The 12,706-nt window shown below is 41.8% G+C and overlaps 1 protein-coding gene across 8 annotated transcripts; it reads right to left on the reverse strand.

The window, feature by feature from the left end:
- Positions 1-1,444: 1,444 nt before the first annotated feature.
- Positions 1,445-12,633, reverse strand: LOC106580462 (uncharacterized). Of its 8 annotated transcripts, XM_014161573.3 has the most exons (8): positions 12,551-12,633; positions 12,297-12,433; positions 6,012-6,095; positions 3,892-4,914; positions 3,390-3,481; positions 3,108-3,226; positions 2,773-2,943; positions 1,445-2,692 (listed from the first exon to the last, which is right to left on the reverse strand). In XM_014161573.3, exons 2-8 carry the CDS (start codon positions 12,326-12,328, stop codon positions 2,387-2,389), a joined length of 1,827 nt encoding a protein of 608 aa, XP_014017048.2. In that variant the 5' UTR covers positions 12,329-12,433; positions 12,551-12,633; the 3' UTR covers positions 1,445-2,386. The 8 variants fall into 8 exon arrangements, with proteins under 8 accessions (XP_014017048.2, XP_045558550.2, XP_045558552.1 ...); XM_045702594.2 differs by lacking the exon at positions 6,012-6,095 and having other exon boundaries at positions 12,551-12,626; XM_045702596.2 differs by having other exon boundaries at positions 3,892-4,868; positions 12,297-12,608.
- Between the last annotated feature and the right edge of the window lie 73 nt (positions 12,634-12,706).

The following is a 12,706-nucleotide window of genomic DNA, read 5'->3' on the forward strand; positions in this document are numbered from 1 at the left end:
AGTCTTCATTCCTAGAGACAGTATCATCACATGAGAGAATGAGCGCGATGTCTAATAACACACAGAGGATTTTCACCTATTCCAGGTCATCCTCCGTACCTCCCCAAAACAATAAACCTATTTTTGGCTACTGTCCCAGAATGCACCTGGCTGATTGACTGACAGGCTCTTTACTGAGGATGTTAATGGAGAATGTGCTAGTACATTTATATACACCTAAGCTAACCCGCTCGCTGAAGCCACGCCAGTAACAAATAATTCCTCACGTTGACAGGTTGCCATCTCTCCTAATTTCCAGCAGACTGTGCCGACATATTTCCATTCGGCTCGGATTAAACAGCTGAGAAAATGAGCTCCCAATCAATTTTCCAAATGAAAACACTGGGGCCCTGTTCACCCATTTCTCTCCCTTCAGAAGATACTGCCATCCATCTAAAACAGACAAGAGGGTGCACTGGTCCTAGGGGAGATAACTCAGGAAACAACCTGAGCAGGAACAGAAAGCCACAGTAAACCGATACAACCGTGCGCAAGCACACACACACGTGTGCATACACACACAATCATAAACATAATAGCACACAAAGACGCATACACACACTTACTCAAAAGCACAGACTCACACACTTTGTGAAGTAAGTCACCCTAACGCACACAATAACACAATAAATATATTATCAGCAATATAAACATGATCTATGGTTGTCAAAACAAATCATTAGCCTTGCGACCAACCCCTCCCTAAAAATACATGAGTCAGCTGCTCTGTTTGCTTACCCATTGATGCACATTATTGATAGCAAAATGTTCAAGGCATTTCAATGAGAGAGCATTCATTATTGAGGTTATCAGTAATAGAGAACACCAAGAGAGGAGAAAAGCCTTAAAGAAACAGTCAAGACAGAACATTAGATACCAGATACCGTCAGTCTCAACCAGACCAGCGGCTCAGGAAACGACATACATGTGGTCATGTAGTCACAAAAACATTTTGAAGTCTGTTTTGTGTCTGTATTTTCTCCCGTGTCTGATTCGGCAGCTTAATGCCACGATGGATACCATTGACAAAGCACGCATTTCATGAATGAATGCACCACGCTTTCTCTCTCTCACAGTGAGGGTGGTGCTATCAGGGCTAGACAGCTGTTATTCATAGGGCTGTCTTTATTCCTAATGCGATAAAGGAGGTCATTTATGGAGGTCATTTTCCTCCACTGTCTGGCGCAGTGAGTGGATCTGGAATATGGCCAGAGCTACCTCTAGTGGAGAGAAATCAGAACTAACTTGTTTGGTATGGGGTTCTTCTGTGCTATTTTTACTGAATGGTTGGGTAAGGCTGTTAATACACAAGAAGTTCACTTTGTGAGTGCAAAATGGTAGAGATCTGTTACAGTAACAGCAATACAGCCTTTGTGGTGGAATTATTGTAATCAAAAGGAGAGACTTTTAGATTTCTTCAAAACAATCTACCTTTATTATTTAATTAGTGCAGTAATGGAGCTGGTCGGTAATCAACCCTGGAGGTGATCACTGAGAACTCAAGCAGCTGGTTGGAGCCACAGCATTTTATAGCAAAGTCCATCCTCCTTCAGTCTACATGACAAACAACAGATGTATGGAATGGGTCACAAGGTTAAGATTTTGTATGAAAGATACTTATAATTCACAATAGACAGTATCTTCTGTAAAAACATGAGAACTTATTGTGTAGAGACCAGTGTCTGCCCCCTCAACTCCATACTGGAGCCATCTCCCCCTGGTACCCCAGTACAGAAACATTAACTCTTGCTCTGGAATGAGGTATCACCCAAAGACATCGTAAATATTCCAGAGGCCCATCCTCAGTAGAACACACACAGATGAGCGTTCTAACAACCCCTTATTCTGTTGCTTAAAACAACCATTTGATGCAATAAAAGTATTATAACATAATCTTGCATTTTGCTTACACCTTGCAAATTAAAATCACATAGAAAGTCATATCAAAGTGGGTCAATACAAATAATTGTCTGGAACAAAATGAGTTTATTGTGAAATTGGCTTGATTCTGCTTTGATGTTTAAAACAGTGATAGAAAATAACCAGATACTGTACCCTGGAGGGTAGCCAATAAAGTTTCTGCTTCCAAGTCCAGAGACAGTATGAATGTGTCCTTGAATAGGGTACATAACCTGTTGGCACAGACAAATATGTGGCTGGATAAATTAAAAGTGTGCCTTGGAACAGCAGCAGTTGCCAAACATAGAAATTGAATTCATTAATCAGTATTGCTGTGCCCATAATCCATAATCCTAGGTCGAAATCTCCCAAAGTACATAAAGATGGGCAAAGATTTCTATGCTGTTCCTGGTTGACATGATATGGACAGCTAACTGTTCCCTTTGTATCATTCAGGTGTTGCTTGACTGAGAGGTTTTATGACGAAGGTGCAGAGGAGACCCCAGTGGTCGCTGGTAAAGCGTTGACAGTCATCCAACCTCTTCAGACCCACCAGGGTCATGCCATCTGGGCTGACCTTTGACCCCTTGCCGGCCTGCCTCAAGAAGATGCGGTCGAAGCGCAGGCGTGCGGGGAAAGGGAGGTCCTTGTTGTCATTGGTGACACAGTCCCAGGTGTACCGGCAGTCTTCCGGCTGGCCCAGGGACTCCCATACGTCACAGATGCTCTCGGGTAGACCGCCCTGGTTCTTCACCTGGAAACACACACAGACATGTTGCAGACATACACACATGATGTACATGTCAAACACATCGCTCCCTCTCCCTGTCTCACCTCCCAGTCCCTGAGGTTGGTGTCTCCCCCAAAGATAACGCTGCAGTCCTGGGGTTGCTCCCTCATTGTCTTCCACACCGTCCTCAGCTGGTTCTGGCGTTCCAGGGATTTGGGCTTCATGCTCTCCATGTGGGACGTCATCACACACAGCGGATGGCCAAGGAAAGAAACCTGGTCCACGACAGTGAGAGCAGAGAGACACTGAGTAAGGGCAGAATCATAACTTGAGATCTGCATGTGTAACTTGAATATCTGTGCACATTTTCTATTACTTAATGAAATTTGATGGAATGAGAGACGACAGGAAAAGATAAAGCAAGGTAGAGTGTTCTTACATGGGCCATAAGCAGGTTTCTCCTCATCTCTGTGGTAGGGTAATTCACTAAGCTACTCTCCAGAAGTTGAACTCTGGACTTCCTTAGCAGTATGGCAGTGAAATAGCTTCTGTCACTACCTGGGATGGACCATATCAACATAACACAGGAAGGATAACCATAAACACAGTCATATAAGTACATAATTACAGTCATATAATCCACATCTGGCCAAAGAAAAGCTAGAAATTCTCTCAAATGACTTATAATGACTGAAAAGGTATTTATAATGCTATTGCTTACCCGGCAACAGATGATATGGCTTCAGAACCTGCTGTAAAACCTGGTAAATTGGTGAAATAACCTCTTGCAGTAGCACAATGTCAGGATGGTACCTTCAAGGGAGAAAGAACATGAGAAATCAACACAACACTATTTCACTGCTTAAGATGTTGTTTAATGACTTGTAAACATATCATTTTGTTCTGTGACTTGACCAGAAAGTTAATGAAAAAAAATAACATTGTTTTTGATGGATAATAAAGGTTCATATGTGCAGTTTTAACAGGGAGGGTAAAAATAATTTACTCTGTGACAAAAGTGAATTCGAAAATTGTGCCGAAGATGAATCTAGGACAGACTTCAAAAGCAATGGGCCAAAATCTCATTAACTGTGACGACTGTCTCCCTCCGATTAGTCACAGCTTCTCTCCACGCAGTGGGAGGGTGGGTTATGGGAATGACACACAAACATCTCATCCTAAAGACTATATGAAGAAATGTGTTGTGTGTTGATGTGACTCACTTGATCAGGTAGTCCAGTAGCTTTGAAAGACGTTCCTTGATATCGTCCAGGTCCAGGCCGTCTATGTTCCAGGTCAGAAGGGTGAGTTTGTTTGGATCTCCCTTTTTCTTAGGTTTTTCCTCGTCTGGAGATGACTCTGATGACTGATCTGGCTGATCTGGTGATGACTGTTGTGGAGATGACTGATCTGGTGATGACTGGTGTGGAGATGACTGATCTGGCTGATCTGGTGATGACTGTTGTGGAGATGACTGATCTTGTGATGACTGGTGTGGAGATGACTGTTCTGGCTGATCTGGTGATGACTGTTGTGGAGATGACTGATCTTGTGATGACTGGTGTGGAGATGACTGTTCTGGCTGATCTGGTGATGACTGTTGTGGAGATGACTGATCTGGTGATGACTGGTGTGGAGATGACTGTTCTGGCTGATCTGGTGATGACTGGTGTGGAGATGACTGATCTGGTGATGACTGGTGTGGAGATGACTGATCTGGCTGATCTGGTGATGACTGGTGTGGAGATGACTGATCTGGTGATGACTGGTGTGGAGATGACTGATCTGGCTGATCTGGAGATGACTGATCTTGTGATGACTGGTGTGGAGATGACTGATCTGGCTGATCTGGTGATGACTGGTGTGGAGATAGTGCTGAAGGGAGCGTGGCTGGGTTTTGATGCCCTGTAGATGGTTGGGCAGGATTACGTTGTGCTAGTTTGGGTGTCTCTGGTTTGGGTTGCTCTGGGATAGGTTGCTCTGGTGTAGTTTTCTCTCGATTAGATTGCCCTAAGGGTGGGTCAGGTTGCACTGATAGGAATTTGGCTGGGTTAGATTCCTCTGATTGTGGTTGAACCAAGACAGACTGCAATGGGGTAGATTTTCCCATCTCTCCCTCCTTGTCCTCCATCTTCTCGGCACTCCTCTTTTTCTTTCCTCTCTTCTTCTTTCTCCTCTTGGAATTTCCAGAGGCTGTAACCTGTTGGAGGGAGTCACTCGTCTGGTTCTTATTGCCATCTGCTGGCCTGTTTATGTAGGTGTCATAAGATGATCACAAGAGAGGTATTAGTTAATCAATTATGAATGGGAAAATAGACTGACTTTACAAAATGCCAGACACCTATAATAATATGGCCACTGATTTAGTAGATGCTTTCTTTTATCCAAAGTGATCGCTAACACTATTCAGTGCAGTATGTGGCTCGTGTAGGAATCAAACCCACCACATACCAGGTGTTGTCCCACTGTGCCCCTGTTGTGCCGAAAAGCTCCCCCCTGACCGAATTCGCCCCTCCCTTTGCGTGAACGCGCACGCACTCAATTCTTCATTACTGCGACTTGCTTGCTAGTTGAGATTTCTGATCACATTCGGCTGCGTTTCATTACATTTTTTATGTCGGTTTGATAGCGGGGGAGGCACTAGTAATGTCTGCAGTTTTAGGTTTGGCTATTTGTTTCAAGTGTATTAGTCTATAAAGAAATATCTTTGCCAAAATTCGTCATCTCTCCCATGTCGTATTCGACTAGTAGTGTTGTAGTAATGTTCATTGCTTGCCTACATTTTACTCCCTCCTCAATGTTTAATATAACACACATACATTAATTATTAATTTCGGTTGCCTATCCTGACGTTTGTTCTATAGAAAGTATTTGACTCTGATGTGTGCCGCAGAAAGTATTTGACTAGCCACAAAATTAAGGAAATTGGGGGGGGGGGGGGCAAGCCTATTTTCTTGCCTGACGAAATTCTCCCCCCCCCCCATTGGTGAAAATCTGATATCAACTTTGGAGGGGACAATTACATTACATTTTCTCAAGAGCAATTCCTGAGGGGGACACCAAAAGTAGTGCTGTAAAACATAGCCTACATTGTAATATGATAAATGTATATTGAGGAACCAAAGAAATAAGGTGTTTGCCGTACTCCTAACTACCGGTACCCAAAACTACACAACTAATCACAACAGCAATACCATTGCCTTTAACAAATCTTAGTTCAGTCACCAGTTTAAGTTGAGAGTGGGGGTATCCGTGGCATTTTCCAATTATGTTCCTATTTTACAAGTCAAAAAAAATGGAGAACCTTTCATAATGTTGCCAAACAAAGACTCAACAAACTTACCTGAGACTCCCTGTGTCTGCCAGTCTGTCCCTGCATATCTGTCCCCAACTCTGCTGTCTGTGTGCCATCTGTTGCCTGCTCTGCCTAATGACATCATTGTGAAACATTTCCATTAGAATTTCATTTCTTTCTTATGAACATTTTATCAACTAGTCTTTGAGATATTAGGCTACTAGGGTTCTTACTATATGTTTTGGTGTATTGAAAAATACTCTGATGTCCGTCTTTTATTTTTCTGCCATTTTTCAACCTGGCTGGCTGGCTACACACACAGTGTGTAGGTTATTTACAGTAGGAGATGGGCTTCTATCATCTTCAATCATTCTATTTGGGCTTCGATCTAAAAGGTAGCTAGCAAATGTGAAACGGATTAAAATGACAAGAGTTGACAGCTGTATGAGTTCACCATTTACACAACATATGCTGCAACCTTTTGTAATTTTAATAGTTTGTTTCATATTGGCTGGCTTCCAACAATAGCTGAATTTGCAAAGCTAGCGAGCACCAATTCAGTTTCAGTGGTGTTTGCTATAATCTTTGCTACCCGGGTTAAATAAAGGTGAAATAAAATAAATAAATAAAAGTTCACTTGCGACAATTTAGCTTTTGCAACGAGACCATTAAATATATTTAAGACAATGGTAGAAGAGAGTATAGTTCTGTTCAGTTTGGATTTCAGTTTATCGCTAACCTTATCACAGGGACTTTGAAGCACTAACTTACATCCCCTGCATGCTGATTCCATCTTTGACGACGCCACATAAATGGAATAGGTACTAGCTAGCTTAATAGTTAATATTTGCGCGCTAGCTCTGCATATTCAGCTAGTGTGTGTGCGCGATTGACTGGATTAACCTCACTTCAGTTACGTGCATTGAGTGCCTTTCAGACAGTAGATACGGCCTCTCTGTTACCGAGTAAGGAACTGGCAGTGGATCAAACCATTGTGAGGCAAAGGGTGGGGGGGTTGCAATCTTTTGAAACTTAAAAACGCGCTATTAAGTGTCTATAATCAGCACAATTGCTTTCATTGCGTATTATTAATATTATTTAAATTACATAGTTATGTTTCAGTGATATATTGGGGGGGACAAATCATATTTTTCCCAGGATGGGGGGGTCGTGTCCCCCCCGTGATTTCCGCCCCTGCACACTTTAGAATCATTTTTGGTGACCTATCATGACCTCTGATGTGTGCCACAGGAAGTATTAGACTCTAGTCACAAAGGGAAGTGGTTATTTCAGCAATAATAGTTTTCAGAGAGCTCTAACTGTTCTCTCTAGCCATCTCTCAATCCCCCATCCCATCGTGCTTTTCTCTCTTATGGCTTTTCCTACATTTTTTTTTACACTTTTTTCCTGTTTTAGTTTTTAAGAATGTAGGTACAGTAGTAATATTAAAATAATAACAACAATAAATCAAAAATTTGTACTCTGGGCGAAAAATAAAGTTCAAATATATAGGTCAACATGTGTGCATATCCATAATCACAGTAAACTGTTATAATAGGAAAAAAAAGATTAAAAAAAGAATTATACTAATATAATAAACAAAACTATGACTGAATGTGCCTCCATGAAGAATCCCCTCCCCAATAGGTCTCTTAGCCCTCAATAGGACACCCCCAGCACCTCCACCATCCCCATCAACCTCCCCCCACCCCTGAACCACAAAACACAATTATTATAATAATAATAGAAATTAAAATAAAAAATATATATACACATACATACACATGTACAGTACATATACATAAACATATTCACAGGACACTCAACTTATCTCTTCTCTTTTTTCCTACATCAGATATGCAGGTGACATTTCCACGTGGATGACAGCACATAATCAGCAAGACGGAGATGCTCTTCATCCGAGGGATTGCCTGCCCATTCTCAGATGTTAGATAATATAATTAATATAATTGTACATTAAAAATAAAAATGTATATGGATTTTTCAAGGTTGTCTTTGATCCAACTTCTGACTAGATGACCACTAAAACACATGTATTTAAATAATGATGTTACAAGAAACCTATACTATTCCCTTGTTCCCTGTTTGCTCAAAAAAATGCATGTAAAGATGTATAAACTACTTGATTATGTTTTGCTAGATGACCTGTGCTAACTGTGCCACTTCTGTGGGGAGGTGGACAATAATGAGGAAGACACTAACTGGGTGATTGCTTGTTCACTTCTAAAGGCACATTTTTAGGACTACGAATTTGTATAAGCAGTAATATTTCTGGAGATAGTATCATCCACTTTCTCTGATAATGAAATGATTGTAATTCAATAAAATGTTTTTAATGTTTTAAATATATTAACATTTTTCATCATAAATTTCAGATTGGTTGTGACTGCTGCCCACGATGGTTCCACCAGTCCTGTATGAAAACCATCCCATCATTGGAGGATTATGTCTGTGCTGCCTGTCAGGACTAGGTTAGGGTTGAGTTCCAGGTGACTGTCACGTTCGTGTGGAGAGACGGACCAAGGCGCAGCGTACGAAGAGTTCCTCATTTTTATTATCAAGTGAAACTTCAGCAAAACAAAACAATAAACGAACAACGAAACGTGACTACGTGGTGCACATGCACAAACACAAAATAATATCCCACAAACACAACGCTTACCAGCTGCCTCTTATTGGGAACCATACCAAGCAAACCAACATAGAAATAAGAAAACTAGAACACCCCCCTAGTCATGCTCTGACCTCAACACCATAGAGAACCAAGGGCTCTCCATGGTCAGGGCGTGACAGTACCACCCCCCCCCCCACCCAAAGGTGCGGACTCCGGCCGCAAAACCTGAAACCAGATGGGGAGGGTAGGGGGGGTGACTAGTGTCGGTGGCGGCTCCGGTGCGGGTCGTAGCCCCCGCCCAGGCCCTGGATCCAGCCATGGCGTCGGACTGAACGTCGTGCCTGGACTGAGCATCGGCGCAAAGGAAGGCTCCGGCCTTGGAGTGGTACTGGATGCCGTGCCTGGACTGGGCACCGGCGCAGAGGAGGGCTCCGGCCATGGAGCTGGGTTGGACGCCGTGCCTAGACTGGGCACCGGCGCAAAGGAGGGCTCCGGCCATGGAGCTGGGTTGGACGCCGTGCCTGGACATTGGCGCAGAGGAAGGCTCCGGCCTTGGAGCGGTACTGGATGCCGTGCCTGGACTGGGCACCGGCGCAGAGGAGGGCTCCGGCCATGGAGCTGGGTTGGACGCCGTGCCTAGACTGGGCACCGGCACAAAGGAGGGCTCCAGCCAAAAAAATCTTGGGGTTTCTGTGGCCGTGGTCCCCGGCATTGTCGCTGTCCCCCTATGCTCCTTGGCGACTCCCGCCAAGGACGGGTCTTGTGTCCTCTCATGTCCTCCCACGTCCAAAACATCGTTTCCTCATTCTCACGCTGCTTGGTCCTTTGTTGGGGTGATATTCTGTCACGTTCGTGTGTAGAGACGGACCAAGGCGCAGCGTACGAAGAGTTCCACATATTTATTATCATGTGAAACTTCACCAAAACAAAACAATAAACGAACAACGAAACGTGACTACGTGGCGCACATGCACAAACACAAAATAATATCCCACAAACACAGGTGGGAGAAAGGCTACCTAAATATGATCCCCAATTAGAGGCAACGCTTACCAGCTTCCTCTAATTGGGAACCATACCAAGCACACCAACATAGAAATAAGAAAACTAGAACACCCCCCTAGTCACGCTCTGACCTCAACACCATAGAGAACCAAGGGCTCTCCATGGTCAGGGCGTGACAGTGACGGTATCACCTGGAAAACTTTCCATAAAAAGTGGACTAAATGTTCAGTCGAGCTGTTGCAGCTTTCCAATATTTGTTTATGTTATTTATGGTATTTTTATATTTGATTTACTGTCATTTTATATCTTATTTTGCAAATATCAAAATTAGAGGTCGACCGATTAATCGGCATGGCCGATTAATTAGGGTCGATTTCCAGTTTTCATAACAATCGGTAATCGGCATTTTTGGGTGCCGATTATGGTCGATTACATTGCACTCCACGAGGAGACTGCACGGCAGGCTGACCACCTGTTCTGCGAGTGCAGCAAAGAGCCAAGGTAAGTTGCTAACTAGTATTAAACTTATCTTGTAAAAAACAATCAATCTTCACATAATCACTAGTTCACTACACATGGTTGATGATATTACTAGTTTAACTAGCTTGTCCTGCGTTGCACATAATCAATGCAGTCCCTGTTAATTTATCATCTAATCACACCCTACTTCGCCAAATGGGGGATGATTTAACAAAAGCGCATTTGCGAAAAAAGCACAATCGTTGTACGAATGTACCTAACCATAAACATCAATGCCTTTCTTAAAATCAATACACAGAAGTATATTTTTTTCAACCTGCATATTTAGTTAAAAGAAATTCATGTTAGCAGGCAATATTAACTAGAGAAATTGTGTCAGTTCTCTTGCGTTCATTGCACGCAGAGTCAGGGTATATGCAACAGTTTAGACCACCTGGCTCGTTGCAAACTAATTTCCCTGAATTTTACATAATTATAACATAACATTGAAGGTTGTGCAATGTAACAGCAATATTTACACTTAGGGTTGCAGCCCGTTCGATAAAATATGGAACGGTTCCGTATTTCACTGAAAAAATAAACGTTTTGTTTTCAAAATGATAGTTTCCGGATTTGACCATATTAATGACCAACAGCTCGTCTTACTGTGTTTATTATATTATAATTAAGTCTATGATTTGATAGAGCAGTCTGACAGCGGTGGTAGGCGGCAACAGGCTCGTAAGCATTCATTCAAACAGCACTTTGAGTTTGCCAGCAGCTCTTAGCAATGCTTGATCACAGCGCTGTTTATAACTTCAACCCTGTCAACTCCTGAGATTAGGCTGGCAATACTAAAGTGCCTATTAGAACATCCAATAGTCAAAGGTATATGAAATATAAATGGTATAGAGAGAAATAGTTGACCGATTACGATTGCGTCATAATAACTACAACCTAAAACTTCTTAACTGGGAATATTGAAGAACTGGGAATATTGAACCACCAACTTTCATATGTTCTCATGTTCTGAGTAAAGAACTTAAATGTTAGCTTTTTTACATGGCACATATTGCACTTTTACTTTCTTCTCCAACACTGTGTTTTTGCATTATTTAAACCAAATTCATTATTTATTTGAGATTAAATAGATTTTATTTATGTATTATATTAAGTTAAAATAAGTGTTCATTGTTCGTTCAGTACTGTTGTAATTGTCATTATTACAAATATATATATATATATATATATATATATATATATATATATATATATATATATATATATATAAACATCGGCCGATTAATCGGTATCGACTCGTTTTGGTCCTCCAGTAATCGGTATCGGCGTTGAAAAATCATAATCGGTCAACCTCTAATCAAAATGTGTATTTCTTATTTAATGTTTGTTAACAAACTTAACTTTCTGTAATGTTTTTGTGTTATTGTGTGATAATATTTGTGTATTATCATTATTTTCTTAAACATTACAAAATGTTTCTAAAATAAATATGCATGTTTCTTTATACATTAGTTTTGCTTTCTGTAGCACACACTGCTGGTCAATAGGAGCTACCAAAATTATTCTGAAGCCAGGCCTAACAGTCCCAAGATAGAAGGGGGGGGGGGGGGGGGCAGAATTTCGGCAGGCAAGAAAAAAAGACTTCCCGAACCCCCTCCCCCTTCTAATTTCCTTAATTTTGTGGCTAGTCAAATACTTTCTGTGGCACACATCAGAGTCAAATACTTTCTGTAGGACAAACTTCACGCAAGGATAGGACACCGAAATTAATAATTAATGTATGTGTGTTATATTAAACATTGAGGAGGGAGTAAAATGTAGGCACGCAATAAACATTTCAGACCAACTACAAGTCGAATAAGACATGGGAGAGATTACGAATTTTGGCAAAGATATTTCTTTATAGACTAATACACTTGAAACAAATAGCCAAAACGAAAACTGCAGTCATTACTTGTGCCTCCCCGCTATCAAACCGACATAAAAAAAATAAAATGAAACGCAGCCGAACGTGATAAGACATCTCAACTAGCAGGCAAGTCGCAGCAATGAAGAATTGAGTGCGTGCGCGTTCCAGCAAGTCACAGCAATGAAGAACTGAGTGCGCGCGCGTTCACGCGATGGGGGGGATTCTGGCAGGGGGGAGGTTTCGGCACAACACCCCCACCGAGCCTAGTATAACCTATCGTAAACATATATGGCTTGTCACTTACCTTTCCACTGAGTCTTGTTGCTTGTCCCCCATCTCTGTTCACCTTTTCACTTTTACACAGCCGTTTCCCCCATAGGTACAAATACAAACTGCATCCAGCTCCACTTACTCCCAACTGACAGAGTAGGCCTACAGGTCCTTTCCAAATAAAATGACATGTAAGTTAGGCTGCTTACTTAAGCCTACATGCTACATAGTAATGCAGATTTTCAAATTCAGACTATAAAAATAAATACAACGATTTTCGTGACGGACCGTGGATTGCAGTGGAAGTTCAGTCTGGAGACGTTAGTTTCGATTCTTCGTAAATACGCCCCCTCTCGAGAGAAACCACGCAGTCATTTGGTGAAACTGAAAGTGAACCGACTAGGGCCAGACAATAATAATAATAATAATAATAATTATAGGTGT

Source organism: Salmo salar, chromosome 02 (genome assembly GCF_965601325.2).
Source record: "Salmo salar chromosome 02, fSalSal1, whole genome shotgun sequence".
NCBI classification, from domain to species: Eukaryota; Metazoa; Chordata; class Actinopteri; order Salmoniformes; family Salmonidae; genus Salmo; species Salmo salar.